General features: G+C 57.9%; 1 protein-coding gene across 1 annotated transcript; it reads right to left on the bottom strand.

Annotated features, from left to right (window-relative positions):
- Positions 1 to 4,562: 4,562 nt before the first annotated feature.
- LOC138728643 (sacsin-like) lies at positions 4,563 to 19,172 on the bottom strand. The gene is made up of 7 exons (XM_069872149.1): positions 18,787 to 19,172; positions 18,300 to 18,387; positions 17,980 to 18,082; positions 17,537 to 17,683; positions 15,846 to 17,178; positions 15,639 to 15,727; positions 4,563 to 15,008 (listed from the first exon to the last, which is right to left on the bottom strand). Exons 1-7 carry the CDS (start codon positions 18,807 to 18,809, stop codon positions 4,864 to 4,866), a joined length of 11,928 nt encoding a protein of 3,975 aa, XP_069728250.1. The 5' UTR covers positions 18,810 to 19,172; the 3' UTR covers positions 4,563 to 4,863.
- Positions 19,173 to 19,614: the final 442 nt, after the last annotated feature.

Genomic DNA, 19,614 nt, shown 5'->3' with positions numbered 1-19,614 from the left:
TAACTTTCCCCCTTTCTCTGTAGTCTGAGCTCAAACTGGGTTTGCTACTGGTTTACCACTGATGTGGTGGCCGGCCAGGAGACACAGTAGGGGAGAAGACCATTGTCGTGATCTGTTTGGGCTCTTGGTTCAGCTGGGATGGAGTTAATTTTCACAAAGCGATGGGAGGAGACACAGCCAGGGCAGCAGACCCCAGCCGGAGGACAAAGGGATATTCCATCCTGTGCCATCATGCTCTGTATATAAATGGGGCAGGGTGTGCGCGTTGGCTGTGAGATGCAGTTCCTGGCTCAGATTCATGGCTTGGTTCACAGCTCAGTTCACAACTCTGTTGTCACGGCTCAGGATCACAGCTTGGGGAATGCGGCTTCAAGCATGACTTGGAATTTGGGATCAGGAGCATGTGGGGTGTTGGCTTTTCTGGTGGTGGGTGGTTTGCACTGCACATCATTCACTTCGTATATCCTTTTGTTATTATCATTAATGTTTTTCCTCCTCTTCTGCTGTTCTGCTAAACTGTTTTTATCCCAATCCACGAGTTTTACACTGTTTGTTTCCAATTCTCTCCCTACTCCCGCTGAGACAGGGTGAGTGTGTGGCCGTGTGGTTGGTTGTTGCTGGCAGGGCCTGAACAGCCACAGTCCTTTCTGGTGCCCAAAGTGGGGCTCAGAGGATTGGGACAAAGAGTAATCTGACAAGAGTGCATGTTAAAATCAATTATGATTTTAACTGGGTTTGTTCATGTGGCTGTTACGCAGATCCCTGTGTGCTCTGTGTGCTCCCTGTGGTGCTGTTCATCCCCTTGGGCAGAAAGACCAGGATGAGCACTTGGTGGTACTGTACGATATCGCCTGATGATACAATAATGTTATCAGTCAGAAGATTACTAATGTTTGTGTGTGCGGCATCACTGTCATTCCTGTACCTCGGGAGCCACCTCTTGGAATCTATTAATAATAGCACCCAATCCACAGGGCAGGGGGCACTCTCCCCAGGACTTTCACATCTCCTTTCTTCCTCAGGGTGCTTACAGCAACTTTTGGGAATACTGAACATCGAATCACAGAATGGTTTGGGTTGGAAGGGACCTCAAAGCCCATCCAGTCCCACCCCTTGCCATAAGCAGGGACACCTCCCACTGGATGAGATTGCTCCAAGCCCCATCCAACCTGGCCTGGAACACCTCCAGGGATGGGACATCTACAACTTCCCTGGGCTACCTGGGTACGGGTCTCCCCACCCTTACAGCAAAACATTTCTTCCTAAGATCTCATCTCAGTCCCCCCTCTTGCAGCTGAAAACCATTCCCCCTTGTCCTATCTCTGCCCTCCCTGATCCAGAGCCCCTCCCCAGCTTTCCTGGAGCTCCTTTCAGCACTGGCAGCTGCTCTAAGGTCTCCTAGAGCCTTCTCTTCTCCAGGCTGAACAAACCCAGCCTGTCCTCATGTAGGAGGTGCTCCAACTCTCAGATCATCTCCATGGTCTCTTCTGGACTTGTTCTAACAGCTCCATGTCCTTCCTGTGCTGAGGACTCCAGAACTGGACTCGGGGCTCCAGGTGGGTCTCACCAGAGCAGAGGGGCAGAATCCTCTCCTTGGCCCTGCTGGTCCCACTACTTTGGATGCAGCCAATAAAACGTTTGGCTTTCCAGGCTGCAAGTGCAGCTGTTCCTCCCAATTTTGTGTCATGAGGAAAGTTCCTCAGGGCATGCTCTGCCTCATCTTCCAGATCACTAATGAGGTTCTTAAAAAGGTCCAGACCCAGTATTGTCCTCTGGAGTACATCACTAGTTACAGCCTCCACTGGCCTGCATGCCATCAATCACCACGTATTCAGGGAGGAGGTAGAATTATAGAATCATCAGGTTGGAGAAGACCTCTCAGATAATTGAGTCCAACCACTCCTATCTGCCACTAAACCATGTCCCTGAAAACCTCGTCTATGCATCTTTTAAACCCCTCCAGGGATGGTGACTCTCCCCGCTCCCTGGGCAGCCTCTACCAGTGCCCAATGACCCTTACTGTGAAAATTTTTTTTCTGATATCCAGTCTGAACCTCCCCTGATGCAGCTTGAAGCCATTCCCCCTTGTCCTATCACCGGTCACTTGGGAGAGGAGACCAGCTCCACCTCTCTACAATCTCCTTTCAGGCAGTTGCAGTATGTAATTTTGAGCAGGCCATGTTTGATTGTCTGGTGCACGTTCAGGGGATCCAACAGGCTTTAAAACAGAGATTTCCAATCCATGTCATAGATGGGAAAAATGTAGCATTCCACACTGGGTACAGGAAAAGCAGCACTGGTGTTGGTGACGATGGATGTTGTCTGTATAGGGACCACATCGGACTGGTGCAGCACATCATGGAAAGGAGTGCGCTGAGGAAGCAGAAAGCTGGGCTTTAGAGGTGAGTTGAAGACACAAGGCCAAGGGCAAGGTCCTACACCTGGGTCAGGGCAATCCCCACACAAACCTAGACTGGGCAGAGAATTGATTGGGAGCTGCCCTGAGGAGAAGGTCTTGGGGTGCTGGGGGAGGAGAAGCTCCATGTGAGCCAGCAAAGGCTCTCACAGCCCAGAAACCAACCATGTCCTGGGCTGCATCCACAGCCATGAGACCAGGAGGGAGGGAGGGGATTTTCCTTCTCTACTCTACTCTACTCTACTCTACTCTACTCTACTCTACTCTACTCTACTCTACTCTACTCTACTCTGGTGAGACCCCACCTGGAGCCCTGCATCAAGTTCTGGAGTCCTGAGCACAGGAAGGACATGGAGCTGTTGGAGTGAATCAAGAGGAGGTCACAGAGATGATCCGAGGACTGGAGTATAAATCACTTATCAACAGGAGAGTTGATGACACCAAGCTGAGTGGTGCAGTTGCCACACCAGAAGGATAGGATGTCATCTAGAGGAACCCAGACAAGCTGGAGAGGTGAGCCTGTGTGAATCTCATGAGTTTCAATAAGGCCAAGTGCAATGTCGTGCACCTGGGCTGGGGCAATCCACAATTCCAATACAGGATGGGGAATGATGTGATTCGGAGCAGCCCTGAGGAGAAGGACTTTGGGGTGCTGGTTGATGAGAAGCTTGATTTGAGCCGGCAATGTGTGCTCACAGCCCAGAAGGTCAACTGCATCCTGGGCTGCGTCAAAAGCAGCGTGGCCAGCAGGGCGAGGGAGTTTTGCCCCTCTATTCCTCTCTGGTGAGCCCTCATTCGGAGAATTGTGTCCAGTTCTGGAATCCTCAACCTAAGAAGGAGATGGAGCTGTTGGAACGAGTCCAGAGGAGGCCACAAGGATGATCCGAGGGCTGGTGCACCTCCTGTATGAGGACAGGCTGAGAGAGTTGGGGTTGTTCAACCTGGAGAAGAGAAGGCTCTGAGGAGACCTTGTAGTGACCTTCCAGTACCTGAAGGGGCTACAAGAAAGCTGGGGAGGGACTTTTTACAAAGGCTTGTAGTGATAGGACAAGAGGGAAAGGCTTTAAACTGGAGAGAGGCAGATTTAGACTAGACGTAAGGAGGAATTTCTTCACAATGAGGGTGGGGAGGCCCTGGCCCAGGCTGCCCAGAGTAGTGGGGGCTGCCCCATCCCTGGAGGTGTTCCAGGCCAGGTTGGATGGGGCTTGGGCAGCTGGATCCTGTGGGATGTGTCCCTGCCCATGGCAGGGGCTTTGGAACTGGATGATCTTCAAGGTCCCTTCCAACCCAAATCATTCCATGATTCTATGAATTAGAAGAGTGACCTTGAAGAAGTGCTCAGTGAACCCTTGCTAGCAGGTCTCTTCCTAGGTCGACTCAGACCCGTGGTCCTTTCCATCAGCCAACAGGTCTGTGTCTCCCACCAAGCAATTTACTGTAGGTGTGTCTACACACCAGTATCTAAAAAGGTCTTGAGAAATCTCAATGTCACAATCTTTCTTAATCTTGAGTTCAGCTGCTTCCTGTTTGTGTGTTCTGAGGTTTCACCCTTTACAGCAACAAAATCAGCATTTTTAGCTCTGGGTAACTAGAATTTTTTTTCTATCTGGTTAAAATTTTAAAATCTATGAGTCTTCTGTCTGGTCTGAACTTAAGTATAATCAGTTTTCTGACTTCAGCTCAGCCTCGTCTGAGCAACTTCGTTTTCTGAAAGTTCACTGCAGGTTTTCAGACAGGGTTTGTCTCCAGCAGGGTCACACGGGGCACTGGGATGCAGAAAGGCCAGCGCTGATGATTATTCCTATAGAAACCAAGGCCAGCCTGGAGCTGGTGGAATGTCCTACGTCAAAGGGGCAGGAAAGGGTGTCACCTGCAGGGAGGGGTGGGCAGGACAGGTAACTCCAAACTGACCAGCAGAGGATCCCATCCCATAAACATCACACTAGGGATTAAACTAGGAGATCATGAGGCTCAGGCTCTCTTCAATGGCCAACACCCAGAGAGGATCTCATCTTCTGTTTGCCACTGATCCCTGATCTGTGTGTTCCTGAGCCCAGCTCCCTCCTGCCTGAGCCCATCCTGGGAGCTTTCCCTGTGCCTGCCTTGCAGAGACAGTGGTGATGCAATCATCAAGGGGTGAGGGGATTTCATGCATTTGTATATTTATTTTTCCACCAGCACTGCAACATTTATTATTATATTTTATTTCCCCAGCTCCCAAGGCATGCAACAACACACGCTGCCCCAACACCTTCAGTGGCCTAGGACCTCTGTCTGCCCCCAGACCCTTCCTACAGGCTTGAATTGCCTCTGGCAGGTCTGTGGCATGTCCATAGTGAGTCCACGGCAGGTCCATGGCAAGCCTGTGGTGAGTCTGTGACAGGTCCCTGCTGGAGCCATGGTGCTCTCGTGGCCCAGCTGCCAGTGTCCCCTTTGCAGGAGTGTCCTCACATTCCATCCACGTGGTCCTGCAGCCTCCCCAGCACTCCTTCTGCCCGCTTCAGCACCTCCTTCTCATCTACATCATGGAAGGCCTCGCTAGGGGTGATGGGGAAGGTGTGGTAACTCGGGTACTGTGTGGCCATGTCATCCACACCGCAGCCATGCAACCACTCCACCTCCTCTGCTAAGCCCTTGAGCTTTGGCTCCACCACCTCCAGCCATTGAGCCAGCTCCAGCAGCCCCACTGGGGCCTCAAGGGCCTCACCATGGCAAAGCACAGCAGCCACCAGAGCCTTCTCCAGGGTCTGGTGCAACTTGAAGAGGACCCAGTTCGGGCAGTCGCGCCTGGTGTCGTTGTGGGCTGCCTGTAGGTCACTCCTGGCCTGCCGCAGCCACCGCTGGGCTTCTGGGATGGATGGAGCTGGGATTGTGGCCTCCTCATTGCACAACCCAGAGCCATGGCCTTCCTGACCCTGGCAGTGCTGCTGGGCAGTGCCCGCAGGGTTGTGCTGGGGGAGGAGGTCCCGTAACACCTTTGGCTGCTTTACAGCGCACCACCGCAATGAGGGTGCCAGGCTGCGATCCACGTCGCCATTCACCTCTGGTATGAGTCTGCGTCGGTCCTTCCACGGCTTCCCTTCTGCCTGCAGCCTCATCTTCAGCTTTGGCTCCAGCTTTGGTGCCACGACCTCCTCTGGTTCTGGTGCAGCACCCACCAGTGCCACATCATTCTCCTCCAGAACAACGGCCACATCCCGTGGCTCCTGGCAGACCAGCATTTCACGCAGCACTGACAAAGCAGGTGCCTCCAGCTGTCCACCCAGCATGGTATTGATCTCCTGCACCAGCGTCTCCAGCACCCTCAGCTGGTGCCGGTCCAGCACCATGTCTGTATGCCGGATGTAGAGGAGCCGCTTGGCACCATCAGCCAGAGAAACGTGGACGGCCCGTGACCGGGAGCTGCCCTCCACCTTTGTGCCACAGTGGACCAGCACCGTGCGGATGTCCTCGCAGCACTGTACTTCCAGCTCCTCCATTGGAATGCCACCGTCCCCCTCCATTCTCATCATAGCCCTGTGGCTCTGCCACTGGAGCAGGGACTCCAGCCCCATCTTAAACCACGGGGATACCAGGAAGGTCTGCAGATGCTTCTGCACAGGACAGTGAGAGCGATAGCGACACAGCTGTAGACTGTCCTTCTCCAGCTTCTGCTCCATGATCTCTGAGAGCGCCCGTGGCCGCAGGCGCTGTGGGAGCATTTGCAGCAGCCACCAGGCATTGCACCTGATCCCCGGCAGGTCAGCCATAAACACAAAGGTCTTCCCCAAGGTCTTGGAGGTACTTGAGGACACATAGTCATTGAAGTACAGGCTGTTGGATGGCTCCAGGCGGTCAGCAGTGCTCAGCAGGTACAGCTCAGACACAGAGGAGAAATCAAGGTGCTCAGGTGGCTCCTGCAGCAGCTGGAAGAATTGTTGTGTGGCCAGCAGGGCTGTCTTCTTCTGGTTAGCATCGAGAATTCCACTGACAAGGCTCTCCTTGTGGATTTGGGCCAGGACATGGCTGTAGTGAGTCAGTGTGGGGAGCAGGGCCACCCCAAGGTGTTGCAGAAAGTCTCCATAGACAGCCACGTGAGGGTTAGGAGTGAAGAGATAGGGATAAAAGTCAGCCTCGTTTGGGAGTGACATCACCACTTGCTGCGGCATGGCCATGTCCCCAGACTTGGTCAACACCACAGGCAGCTCAGCGAGGCGTCCTGCATCCACCTCCTCCAGATGGGTCTGCAAGAAATTGTACGTCTTCTGGAGCACCCTGACCCGTGTGTTCACCTGCTGTTGTGTCCGGCAGGCTGCCCTGCATACGTGCTCCAGATTGGCCAGCACCAGGGCAGTGGGTATCTCTGCAAGGACTCCCATGGACTCCTGGAATTTTTTCTGGAGTACTAAGGACTTTGGCAGGATGGTAGCTGAAGTCCACAGGAGCTCAGCCACATCCTGGCAGTGGTAAACGCTGCCCCTCAGGGCCACAGGCTTAGTGCAGGCTGCAAAAGGGGGATAGAGGTTCATCAAATCTGTGGGGATCTCCAGTGGAGGCAGAAAGTGGATTGAGGCAATTTGTCCCAATGAATCCTCTGACAAGGGATTGTTCAACAGGATGCCAAGCTGCTTGAGCATCTCCTCCTGTCGCACCAGGATGTCTTCAGCATGGTGCCTTGCCTGATTGGCTTCACGCTCTATCTCCAGGGCTAGTGCCACAAAATCCTCCACAGAGAGGCTGGTGCGGAGACCTGTCTGAAGCAGGAAGTACTCAGCATTGAACTGTTTGCGATGCAGCTTAGCCAAGAAAGACTTGGGCACAAAGCGGTTTTGGAGCCGCAGAGTACAGAAGGAGTCTGTGTTGTCGTAGAAGTAGGAGGGCACGTGCAGAGCACCATGGACATCGGGTACAAAGGCCACAGACTTAAAGGCTGCCACAGTTCTTTCCAAGGACTTAAAGTCAAGCATGCTCTGCTGCTTCAGGGCAAAGAACAAGTGCACGGCATCTATAAGCTCTTGCTTTGTGAGCTGGGACAGCCGAGGCAGCACCACAGTCATGAAGAGCTGCTTGTCATTTGTGACCTCCCACTGCAAACGCGAGGCCAGCTGTGTTGGGATCCTGGTTGCCGTGAGCAGCAATGTGCCCTTCTCCAGCTTGTACAGGGCTTGGGCAGCCGGGGACAAGTTTCGGCACTGGCTGTTGAGCAAGAGCACCTTGTGGAAGGCTGCCACAGATACGTAGCCCCCACCATACTCGTGGAAGACAGGCAGGAGCTGAAGCTTTTTCAGTACTTGTGAATCCAGGTTTTCCTGCACGAAGCGCAGCAGGTCATTGACATCATCATCATTTAAGTCCTTCCAGCAGAGATTAGCTCTGGTGTCTGCTAGATGGGCCATCACCGCCCTGGGCATCGTGGTCTGCAGTGCCCTTGTCTTCAGGCAGTGGTAGGAAATGTCAAAAGGCAGCAGGGACTGCTGGAGCACCGGGATGCCCAGTTTGTGGAGCACCTTGGACACGGCTGTGTCCAACTCATAAAGAACTTTGTGGAGGGAGGATAGCGGTAGTAGATACTCTGAGCCTGCCTGATGTCCCCGAACAGGCAGCAGTGGCACATTTTGGAAATGATCCATGAATGAATTCATACCTGCCTCCAGCTCCTGTTTGTCCTTTAAGGCTGAGTAGACCACACTGTTTAAAACCTGCCACAGCATCTTGAGCCACTTCTTCTTCTCTGTGGTTTCTTTCAGCTGATCCAGTGCCTCCTGGATGAGTGGTGTGGCCTCCTGGAGGCCAAGCTTCTTCACAAAGCCAGGCAGGCTCAAGTTAGAAATGAGCCTGTCGGCAAAGCGGTGGGAGTGGTGGGGGAAGAGGTGGGCAAAGGAGCTGTCGAAGACTGGGTGGTTGATGCTGAGGGTATTCAGGAAGCCGTCTTGTGTGGCCAGCAAGGGGAGGCCTTCCAGTTCGGTGTGGTTCTTATCTTCCATGCACTTTCTCAGCAGGATGGAACAGGTCTTTGGGGTCCCTAAGGGGGTCTCAGCCAGCCTGCAGGGCACAGCGAGCGGCAGGGCCTTAAGGAAGCACCGGAGAGAGGCTGGCTGCAAGGCGACAGCCTCCACACTGGCTTCAACAAATGCCTGATAGATCCACTGCAGGTCGCTGAATGCCGGCACTAGGTTCATGTTCAGGTGCTGCAGCACCTCCTGGAGAGGTGGATCAAGTTCCACCTTGAGGAAGTATGGCTCTGTTAGCACATCCCCACCACCTGGAGACGCCCAGGTTATCGTCACGGTGCCGCCAGGGGAATTCACATGGTGCACAGGCACCAGGGGCAGGTGTGCGTGACTGAGGTGCTTATAGACGTCCTTCACCAGGTCCTTAAAGTCAGGTAGCACCTTTTTCACATCAGGGAAGAACCGGAGGTATTGGGAGGCCAGGTGCTTCTGGCAGGCCTTCAGGGAATTGAACTGGAGTCTTTCAGACCCCAGGGCTTTCCACTGGCTGGTGAGAAAGGCACAGTATAGCGGAGCCACCAAGTGCTTGAGCAAGAAGCCATTCCAGACTGCCTCTCTGCTGCCTGGGTCCCGGCAGACATTGCGTCTGGCCGCATCCACCGAGAAGTTGGCATTGATGTGCACAGGCAGCCCCGTGCTCAGCGGGAGTGGGAGGGTGCAGAAAGCTTTGCCTCTGACTTTGTCCAAGTCCAACGGCTTCAGGCAGCCAGCCACAGCCCCATAGGGCGTCTGCCCAGGCACCGGACACTCCTCTGCCCCCTCCCGCACCCCGATCTGGGAGATGACTCTCCATACGGTGCTGGCCTTGGCCTTGGCCTTTCTGGTTTTGACTTTCATCATATAGCAGACAGAGGTGGGGCTGTTCCCATCCGTGGTGTGGCTTAACCTCGCTTGAAAGCTCTGTCTCAGCTCTGCATCGCCATCTGTCATCTCTGTGGTGACCCGTAGCTTCTCCAACATTTCCTTCCCATTTGGGGGGATCTCAGAGAAGACCACAGTCCGGAGGTGCCGGAGGAAGAGCATTAAGTCCTCCCCTTCCTCAGTCAGTATCGTCTCCATGTCCATGAGGTCTTGGTCTCGCACAGCCATGCCGGACACCCTGGAGATGGCAGCTGCAGCTGCAGTGCGGAGAGGCAGCCGGAAAAGAACACCCTGGTTCAGGTTGAAGAGAGAGGGTAGGAAGGTGCCATAAATGTCTGGAAAGGTCCTCTTGAATTGAGGGTTGACAGCGAACATCCCACCAGGCGTCTCAGTTGTGGCTCCGGGCACGTAGTGGAGGTGGGGATCAAAGACACACAGGGCACTGTCTCCAGTAAGGAAGGCTGGGCAGTCAGTAAAGTGGAAGACAGTGTTGAAGCCAACACCATATTTGCCTGTGACATCCTGCCGGCCTTGCTTGCCACCCACTCCCAGTTGCTGAATGCCTTCGATGTCCTGCTGCTGGAAGGGAGTGTCGTTGTAGATGCAGAGTGCAGGTCCTTGTAGGGAGTTCCAGTTCTCACTGAAAGTGGAACCCACTGGGTGCTGCCGGCGATCCCACACAAAGTGCACGAGCCTCGCACCAGCATCATCTGCATTCTGGAGCAACTCTGTCACCAAATCATGAGCAGCTGCTCGGTACTCACCCAAGATGTTCTTCAGCCGTGTAGGCAAATCTTCATGGGCTCCAAATGGCTGCATCCAGAGGCTCAGATCTTCAGTGGGCAGTCGGCTCCTCTGCAGTGCCCAGTGACGTGTGGTAGGCACCCCACAGCGCAGGGCTGCGGCTCGGGACAGATGGTCATGGCACAGCAGGACATCTCTGTCCATTGGCATCCATGGTGTATCATTGAAGTGGAGCTTGTCCTGTGGACGCAAAACACCCTCCTGGTCAGGCAGAAAGAGTTGCTGGCTCTGGTAGGCATCTGGCTTTTTGTCATCTGCCATCAAGCCATAAGACACCAGCTGCAAAGCCAGAGCCAGCTCCGCAGCAGGCAGCGGCTTTCCAGCATACGTCTCTGCCAGGGTGAAGAGCACTTGGACGTAATCATCCCAGGTGAAGGTCTGGCGCAGCCCCACGCACTCCCAGAGTTGACTGTAGGGCCGGTACTGCTCTGGGAGCTGGTGAAGATATGGGGCAGCCTTAAATGACAGAGTCTCAGCCACAGCCGTGATTGGCATAAAGCAGGAGCCCACCAAAATGAAGGGCTCCCCTTGGGCCACTGCAGAAGCCACCTCGGTCCGGATGGAGGGATCTCTCTGGAGCAGCTTGTGCAGGTACCTGTAGCAGCAGTGCGCGCTGTGCTGCAGTTTCTCCAAAGGGAGAGCGTTGGAGCTACAGCTCAGTGCCTGCAGCTGCTTAAGGACCATAGCTGCTGATGGCTGCTGGTCCAGCCCCAAGAAGGATGAAACCTCATTGGAGAGGCTGAAGTCTTCTCCCAGCATTTCAGGAGCCAAGATAGGCTGGATGAGTCCCACTAGTGGGGCGTGGAGGGTGTGGTAGAGCTGGGCCGCTGGCAGCAGCACGTGTTCACCAGTGGGCATTGTAGCAGGGAGGAAGGGCACGGTCCGGAAAGCTGCCTGCATGGTGTTGTTCACCCTCTCCCCCACCGCGTCCTCAAGCAGCTCAAGGATGCAGGCAGCCCTCTGGCAGCCCTGGGCACGGTTCTTAGTCCAGATAAGTGCCACTGTCTTTGCCCGCTCCAGCAGCTCTGGCAGAGTCATTTTGTCCTTAACCATGCCCAGCCTCTCCAGCTGGCTTAATCTTTCTGGGGAAAGAAAGGCCTTCCCAGTGGGGAAGCGTCCATCCTCAGGGTCATATAAAGAGGCAGCTTGGCCTCTGGGATGCACCAGGCAATTGATGAGCTGCAGGTGGCCGTGAGGGGTGGCTGGAATGCAGGGCACTGTCCGCAGCATTTTGTCCACATCTTCATGGGACATATCCAGAGCATGGAGAATTAGCGGGTCTCGGTCAGCAACAGAGAGGTTTTCCAAGTTGGGAAGCACGAGTTCGCAGTAAAAGCGGGGCCAGTCATAGGTGCCAGCGTTCACTGCCTTCCCAAGTCCCCTCTGCACCTTATCTGGCAAGGCCACAGCTAACAGGGGATGGGGCAGAGAGGCAGCAAAGACACGTTTCGCTACAGCACCCAGCTCGAGGTGTCTGACCACAGCTTGGTGCAGGAAGCGGGCATCCTGCAGTGAGCACCATGAGTGCCCATCAGAAAAGAGCCTGGGGCCATTCTTGGCTGCCACAGCCTGGTAGAAACCAGTCACAGCCTCTGTAAAGGGGTAACGGGCGGTATTAGCATCTGGCCAGAAGTTGTGATATTCATAGCTCTTCAACTCACCTGCCTCATGCATGGCACAGAGATGGTCCAGTGCCCGGAGCCAGGCAGCCGGCACAGCACTGCGGAGCAGCGCCCGGTTCCACTTACCCCGCTCTGCCATGTCCCACAGCCCCTTACGGTTTGAGAGGATGCTGAAGGCCCCGTGCACATGGATTGGCAGCCCTGAGGTGATTGGCATAGGAAGGTGGCAGAAGACTTGCCCCTCCTCAGCATCCAGGCGTGGCACCCACTTGCCGTCTGTAGCAAGGGAAAGAGGAAGGGCCACGCCAGCCACTGGAGGCAGAGGATGGAGACCTGCCTGTGCGTTCTGGTGAAACAGTTCCAGCGACTCCCCGTCACCCTGACACACCAAAACTAGGTAGTGCAGTGTGGTCTTGGACGCTTCCTCGCAGGCTGTGAGCTGCTCAATAGCTGCCCAACTTGGGGGGTCCCCAGGGGCCCCCAGGTCTCGGATCTCCTTCCGCCGCAGTATAGCCAGAGGTGTAGTATCCTTTGCAGAGGTGGCTATTTCTGGCAGCGTCTCCAGGGACAACTCCCTCACCTTCCGCAGGAAAAGCAGCAGGAGCCGGTTAGAGTCTAGGAAGCTGGTGCCGAGGGACTGGACGCGCTCTGTACCAAAGACCTCTGAGCAAATCTGAGATGTTGCAGCTTCCTCTTCAGTGCGAAAAGGCAGGCGGAAAAGGCTCCCTTGAAAGGGTCCTGGCTCAGGCAGGCGGCACCCAAAGATACCGTGGTAGGGCCAGAACTGCTCAGCAAAGGCACGAAGGATGCGTGGTCGTCTGGAGAAGTCCAGGCGGATGCCAGGGCAGCCACCCTTGGGGATGTGCTTGCCTAGATGGGTGCCGTTGGGATCAAAGATAAGCAGTGTCTCCCCACTCAGCACTGCTGGCACGTCTGTGACACGGTAGACAGAGCTGAAGCCCAGCCCAAAGCGTCCAATCTTGCCTGCCCTGCCCTCCTTTGTAGCAGCTCCAACCCGTGTGATGTTACGGAGGTCGTCCTCAGTGAACAGGGCATTGTTGAAGGCCCAGAGGGCTGGGCCATGGCAGGCAGCCATGTCAGGGTCCAGCAGCCCAGAGGTGGCCTTTCTGCAGTGTCGGAGGTCCAGGAGGAAGCGACACACGGTAGCTCCAGCATCCTCTGCGTTCTGGACCATCTCCGTAAAGAGGTCGCCCTCCTCGCCGTACTCCCGGAGGATGTTGCGAAGCCGCAAGGTGATGGGCTCCGAGGGGCCACAGGCTGTGAACGGCTCCGGCCCCAGCACCCGGGTACTGAGCAGCTCTGCGCCAAGGAATGTGGCTATGCTGGAGGGCACTGCCTCGTGCACCACCTCCTCAATGTCCTCCTCTGCCTCCAGCTCCATGTCCAGGTACACGGCAGAGGCAGCTGGGCGGAGGGCAAAGCCTAAGCTCTCTGAGATCCTCACAGGAATGGGCACTGTGCCCTTGTCGTGGTGCCCTTGGCTCTTAAGCCACTCCAGGACAGCTACAACCACCTGCAACTCTGCAGCGGTGCCGGCTCTGGAGCTGCGTGCGTCTATGTCCTGGCCCAGGCGGCGCAGGGCTGCGACTGCCCTCTCCTCGCTCAGCCTTGCCTCCACGCCCCAAGCCCTGAAGAGGCAGCTGTAGGGCAGAAAGTCATCGGGCACCCGGGGCACCAGCATCCCCAACTCCAGCTTCTCCGGGTAGTCCAACACGGCATCACGTGGCAGAGCAAACCCAGCCCCTGTCCAAACCACAGCATCATCCGGGGCAGCCCTAAAGGTCTTCAGGTTTTCTTGCATGTGCTGGTAGACAGGTTGGAGTGCAGGACCCACGCTGGCCAAGTCTCTGCACCTTGCCAGCTCTCTCAGCTGCTCCCACACTCTCTCTGGCGGTGGGGTCTGGCTCAACCCCAACTGTTTCTCTGCCTCTGGCACAAAGGTGTCAGTCAGGTGCATGGTGAGTCCCACCAGGGGCTGGTACTGGGTGGACCGCAGCTCCCTAGGGGATAGGAAGGGCTGTCCCGGCTTTCCAGTGCACTTGGAGCGAGGCACCCATGGCAAGTCCTGGAGCTGCCTGAGCTCTGTAGCAGTGAAATCATCCAGTGCCTTGGGGTGGTTGCAGACCTCAATCAGCGCCTCAGCCCTGGACAGAGCTGCTGCATCACCCCGACCCACACTTGCTGCAGCCTTGAGGATGTCTGAAGGCACCAGGCACCCCTTACCGTGCCGCAAGCCCAGGGATCTCAAGACACGGAGGACAGGCGACGTGCAAAAGGCGGCAGGAGGAAAGCACTCAGGGCCCAGCAGTACCTGCAAGGATCTCTCGCTGGGGTCATACAAGTCTTGCGGGCATGCGGGGCCTTTGGGGGTCTCCACGAGGGCCAGCTTGCTGCATGCCTGCCGGAGCTGGGGGCTCTGTGCAAAGAGGACGTCTCCGTGCCGCAGCACCCAGAGCAGCAGAGCCTGTCTCTCTGCCGCCCGCCCGGCATAGGCGCCGCGGGCCACGGCTGTGACGGCCTCCAGCGCCACACGGGCTGCACTGACGAGGGGCCTCTGGAGCCTCCCCAGGAGCCGCCGGTCAACTTCATCCCGGCACTGCAACACGGCCTCTGGGAGCACCACATCTCGGGGCAGCTCCAGGTCTGGCTCCAGCGCTGCCATGGCACCGGCCGGCACCAGCCCCGTGGGCTGCGGGGTGGCCAAGCAGGGCAGCTGGACGAAGAGGGGCAGAGCAGCCAGTGTGTCCTTCTCTTCCTTTGTCAGGGATGGGACGTCTGCCAGGTAGAGCTGGAGGGTGACCACATCCGCAGGAGGCAGCGAGGCCAGGCGGGCGGCCACAACCGCAGGTCCCTGCCTGCCCAGGGCGCGCAGGGCATTGAGTGGGGATGGAGGCAGGACATAGTGGGACAGGGAGCGGTGCCACATGCCTGGTGGCACCACTGCGCAACCCAGGACCTCCAGGACAGAAGCCACAGCAGGCGGCAAGCACTGATCCTCCCACGCCTGGAAGATAAGACTGGACTGGGGTATCAGCGGAGCAAGACGGATACTGGCGGCATCCAGTGGGGACAGGGGGATGAGAGGGAGCCCCTGCAGAGGACTCAGGTCTTCTACATGATGAGCCAGGAACTGCCAAAGGGCTGGGAGCCAGGAGCTTGGAGGATGAGGGGGGCCTTGGGCCGGGCACCAAGTCACTGGAGTTGAAGACTTGGAAATCCATGCGCAGGGTAGAGCCGAGCTTAGCATCTGGGTGGTCACGGTTGGGTCCAGCAGAACCAGGTTGGGGAAGAGACCTGTGTGCAAGAGGCAGAAGCTGGACAAGGAGCACGTGGGACCTGGGACATGGGAGGCAGACCCAGGATGTGGGAGAAAGAACCTGAGATCAGCAGGGAATGGGGAGCCCCCCCCGCCCCCTACTGGGAACGGTGGATACTCTGACCAGGAAGAACAGGGGAACCCCATATTGCAGGAGATAGAGAAGATCTGAGAGGGACAGAGGTGTTAGGGGACCAGTATTAGAGGGCACTGAGCATCTCAGACATGGAACGTGGGGAGACCCAGGAGCCGAGGGAGCACAGAGGGGACAGGAGAATGTGGGAAGAACAGCAAGGACGGGGGAGTTCCTGGAGACATAGGGAGACGCAGGATGGGAAAGATGGATCTGGGCTCAGCCAATGTGCCCCAAACTGGAGAGAGACTGTGAGGCTTGGGATTCATTGCCCTGCTGAACAGATGAGGGAAGCTCAGAGAGGGGTCTTAGACAGGGATCAAGGGACCCCAGGGTGTACAGGGAATATCAGCATAGTACACGGGAATATTGGGGCTGCAGAGGAGCCCAAGGGTGCACAAGGGTGCCTGGGGGTGTTGGGGTTTAGAGGGAGATCAGGGGACCCAAAGGCAGCCCCAGGAGCCCTGTCTCTTACCTGCTTTGGCAATGCCTCGCAGGAGGCTGTCCAAGCCTGGCTCCAGGTCTGAGGGCAGGAAGGATCCAGCCAAGCCGGGCAGGAGCTCCCTGTGGGACAAAACGAGGTGCTGTGGGGCTAGCAGGGCAATGGGGGGCAGGCAGCTGCCCTAGGCAACTGTGTCACCTGCCCACTCCCGCATGGGGCTGCCCAGGGCTGTGGACTCACCTGGGGCAGTCAGCCGTGTCCACGTAGACCATGGCTGACGCTGTCCCAAAGGCCACAAAGGTCCCATCGGCGCGAGGCAGGAGGGGGAGACCCCGCAGCTCAGCATGGTCCCCATCCGCGGCCACGTAGCGCAGCAGGGCGAGCCGCTCGGTAGCCGGGAGCCCCATCGCGCCGTGGCGCCGCAGCACCTGCCGCACGTGGCCGGCCGTGGCCTCCCGCACGCCCTCCGCCATCCCCAAAGCCACCGCCTTCTGGACGTGGGCTGGGACCTCGGCCACTGGCTCCCCGGCTGCCACCAGCAAAGTCCGGACCACCCGCTGCTCGGCCACGTCCCCCGCGGTCTGCGGCAGCAGCACAGCGTCAGCTGCCCGCAGCCGCCCTGGGGTGCCCTCCGTGGCAGGCACCAGGGTGCGGGCAGCTGCCAGCTCCTGGCAGACGCGGGTCACCAAACTGCGGATGCGGCCGCAGCTCGGTGTGCGCTCAGGGTCTGGCCAGATGCTGTAGGCGTCTGTGCCAGGCAGAGCGGTGGCCACCGTGGCCATGTGACTGTAGACCCGAGGCAGGAGGCCAAGGAGCAACAGGGCATTCCAGCGGGCATCTTTCTCACCCTCCTTGCCCTCCTCGGGCCAGCGGAGGTGTTGGCGGTCGTCGGAGAGGGCGAAGGGGGCACTGGCGTGGACAGGGAGCCCCGTGGCTGTCTCATCTGTGGCTGGCAGGGGTAGGAAGCAGCACAGCCGCCCTCGGCAGAGCCCACGGAGGGGGTGCGCCAGGCTCAGCTCGGGACAGCACCTCAGCTTCATGCCCAGCTCCACGGCCGGCCCCTCCGTGGCCCTGCCCGTGGCCACCAGCCACTCGCTCCCGTCCTCCACCCCATCCCCGTGCAGGGACACCAGGCACCATGACAGACTCAGTCCCTCATCCCCTGACGGTCCCGGCACTGGGAGAGGGCGAGGAGATGCCACAAGCGTTCCCATGAGGGTCTGGACCCCATCAGGGGCCACACGGTGCAGGGTGATGCAGCGGACGTGGCGGAGGAAGAGGAGGGCAAGAGGGGCTTCGGCAAGGAAGGTTTGGAGGAGGCTTCGGAGGCGCTCAGGATCGGAGACCCCGGCAGCAATTCCAGAGGGCTGCCGGCGGAGGGGAAAGCGGAACAGGGTGCCGTGGGCAGAGCCACGGTGCTGTCCTACAGCTTCCAGTCCAGCCCAGAAGGGCTCAAAAAGGCCAGGAAGGTCTTGGGCTGCAGAGATGTCCCAGCGAGCACCAGCACCTGACAGGACCTGGCATTCGGGATCCAGTAACCCCAGGGATGGGGGGCTCAGCACACCTGGCAGGTCTGGAGATATGAGAACCATGAAGCCACAGAGATGGCATGGACACCAGTGCCTCCCCAGGTTGTCCCAACCCATCAGTGCCCACCCAGGACCCATGAGCTCAACCCCACAGTGCCTCCCGTGATCCCAAGCTGGATCCCAGTTCATCAGGCCTCCCACAGTTTGATCCTGCAGCCCTGTCCTCCATTGCCACCCAACATCTCCCCTGTCTCCTGGTGCTCCAGGTTCCCTCACTTCAGCCACAGTCTCCGTTTTGCACCCCCAGTGTCCCCCAGTGCTCCCCAGCACCTGTAGCTCAGTGCCCCCAGTCCAACCCATGAGCCCAGTTAAATTCCAGGGAAGGTGCTCAGCACCGCTCACCGGTGAGGTGGTAGACAGAGCTGAAGCCCAGTCCGAAGCGCCCCACGGTGCTGGGATCCTCCCGCTTGTGTGACTTCCCTGGGCTCAGGATCCCTTCCCAGTCCCGGGGGGACATCACAGCATCGTTGTAAGCCAGGAGGGCTGGGCCTGGGGGTCAGGACTATGGGTTAGGCAAGACATGGAACATGCAGGTGGACTATGAACCACATTCAGTGTTCCCACAGCCTCAGTTCCCCCCATCCAGTCCCACAAAATCCCCCTTGGTGTCCCCAGTACCACTAAGTCCTCCCAGTGCCCCCAGCACATCCCAGAACACCTCATTAGTTCCAGTTCCCCCAGTTCACTGTGATCCCTCTTCAGCTCTTCAGCAGTATCTCGCAATCCCTCCCAATGCCACTTCTGTCCTTTGTCCAGTCTGTCCTAGTGCCCGTGGTGCCTCTCACCCTGGGTGCCCTCCAGTCCTCCTCTGGTGACATCAAACTCCCGCTCGTCAGACACAAACACGACCTCATTGGCACCGGCGTCATCTGCATTCTGCACCAGCTCCTGCGTTCAAAGATCAGATCTGGACACTCGTCCTTTACCCCCACAACCCTAGGGAGAAGCATCGCCCCACGCTCCCAGCCGGCCAGCAAGGTCCAGAGGCTGGTCAAGGACCACCACCCACCCCCACTGCCCACGTTTCTCTGCACATCTGGGCAGAGCTCCCACTGGCTGAGCTCCCCACAGACGAGCTCCGTGCTGGGTTCCCTGGGGGTCTCACCTTGAGGATCTGCCCCCCGTCGGGGTACTTCTGCAGGATGCTGTGCAGGTAGTCAAGGAAGACGGGTGCCCGCTGGCAGAAGGCCTCCCTGCCGAGCAGACGGAGGGGTCAGGGGCACTGACCTCTATGGGTAACCAGGATCCCCATGCCCTCCTCAGTTCCCCAGGACATTCCGCTCCCTGCAGCCCAAGGAGTGAATCTCTTCCCAGGATCCACTGCAACAACCACCTGCAGGGACCCCTCCACCTCCACAGGCCCCCATCTCTTCCTGGGATCTTTCAGCAACCCTGAAACTTTCCCATATCCCCCCTGCAAGTCCCACACCCTCCTAACCCCCCCTCCCTCAGTAACCCCTCCCACTAACCTGAGCCCCCAGCTCCACCAAGAGCCCCCAGTGACCCCTGGAACCCTCCAGCCATCCCCCATACCCCACCCCCAACCCCCAAACCCCAGTTACACCCCAGTGCCCCCCTCCAGCCCCACTCACGCATTTGACTGCCTGAGGGCCATGGCAGTCGCTCCAGGGGGGACGTCTGGGTCCCCACAAAGAGGTTCTGGACACTGGGTCCCCTCTGATGGGCTCCTGGATTCCTGGGTCCCCGCTGATGATCTCCCGGACACTGGGGCTCGTCCGATGACCTCTCGGACAGCGGGTCCCTGATGATGATCTCCCAGACAGTGGGTCCTCTCCGATGATCTCTCGGACAGCGGGTCCTGTCTGATGGTCTCCCAGATACTGAGTCTCTTCCGATGATGCCCCGGACAGTGGGTCTGCTCTGATGATGCCCCGGACAGCGGGTCCTCTCCAATGATGCCCCGGACAGTGGGTCCTCTCCGATGATGCCCCGGACAGCGGGTCCCGGGCTCTGAGGGGCCCAGGCGGCCGCTCCGCCCCCCCCGCCGCTCCGGTTTCGTTTCTGAGCCGAGGCGGAGCTGAGCCTGAACCGAAAACCGGGAAGGGGGCGGGGAGGAGGAGGGGAGCCGGGAGGACACAGCGCTGGATCGGGAGCGGGAGGGATGGGGCCGTTGTTGGGAAAGAAACCAGAAAAGGATGGAATTGTAAAACTGCAAAAAGTCCCTAACATCGCCAGGAGATCACAAGGAGCTTAAAAGAAGCAGCAGCTCCGCATGAGCCGACGATGTGCGAAAGCCGAGCGTGTCCTGGGCTGCATCCAGCACCCTGGGAGCAGCAGGGAGGGAGGGGATTCTGCCCCTCTGATCAGGTGAGACCCACCTGGAGCCCTGTGTCCAGCTCTGGAGTCCTGAGCACAGGGAGGACGTGGAGCTGATGGAGCGAGTCGTAGAATTGTTGGCT

This window comes from Phaenicophaeus curvirostris, chromosome 18 (assembly GCF_032191515.1).
Source record: "Phaenicophaeus curvirostris isolate KB17595 chromosome 18, BPBGC_Pcur_1.0, whole genome shotgun sequence".
NCBI classification, from domain to species: Eukaryota; Metazoa; Chordata; class Aves; order Cuculiformes; family Cuculidae; genus Phaenicophaeus; species Phaenicophaeus curvirostris.
The sequence above is the reverse complement of the archived record's forward strand: the minus strand, read 5'-3'. Positions and strand labels throughout refer to the sequence as shown.

Bases quoted from the DNA above. Each gene is read 5' to 3' on its own strand.
- LOC138728643 (XM_069872149.1), bottom strand. From the start codon at position 18,809: ATGGCCCTCAGGCAGTCAAATGC. The intron at 18,388-18,786 runs GTGAGTGGGGCT...TCTGCTCGGCAG, and splicing joins GCCCTCAGGCAGTCAAATGC to GGAGGCCTTCTGCCAGCGGG. The intron at 17,179-17,536 runs GTGAGCGGTGCT...TCATATCTCCAG, and splicing joins CTCTGTCTACCACCTCACCG to ACCTGCCAGGTGTGCTGAGC.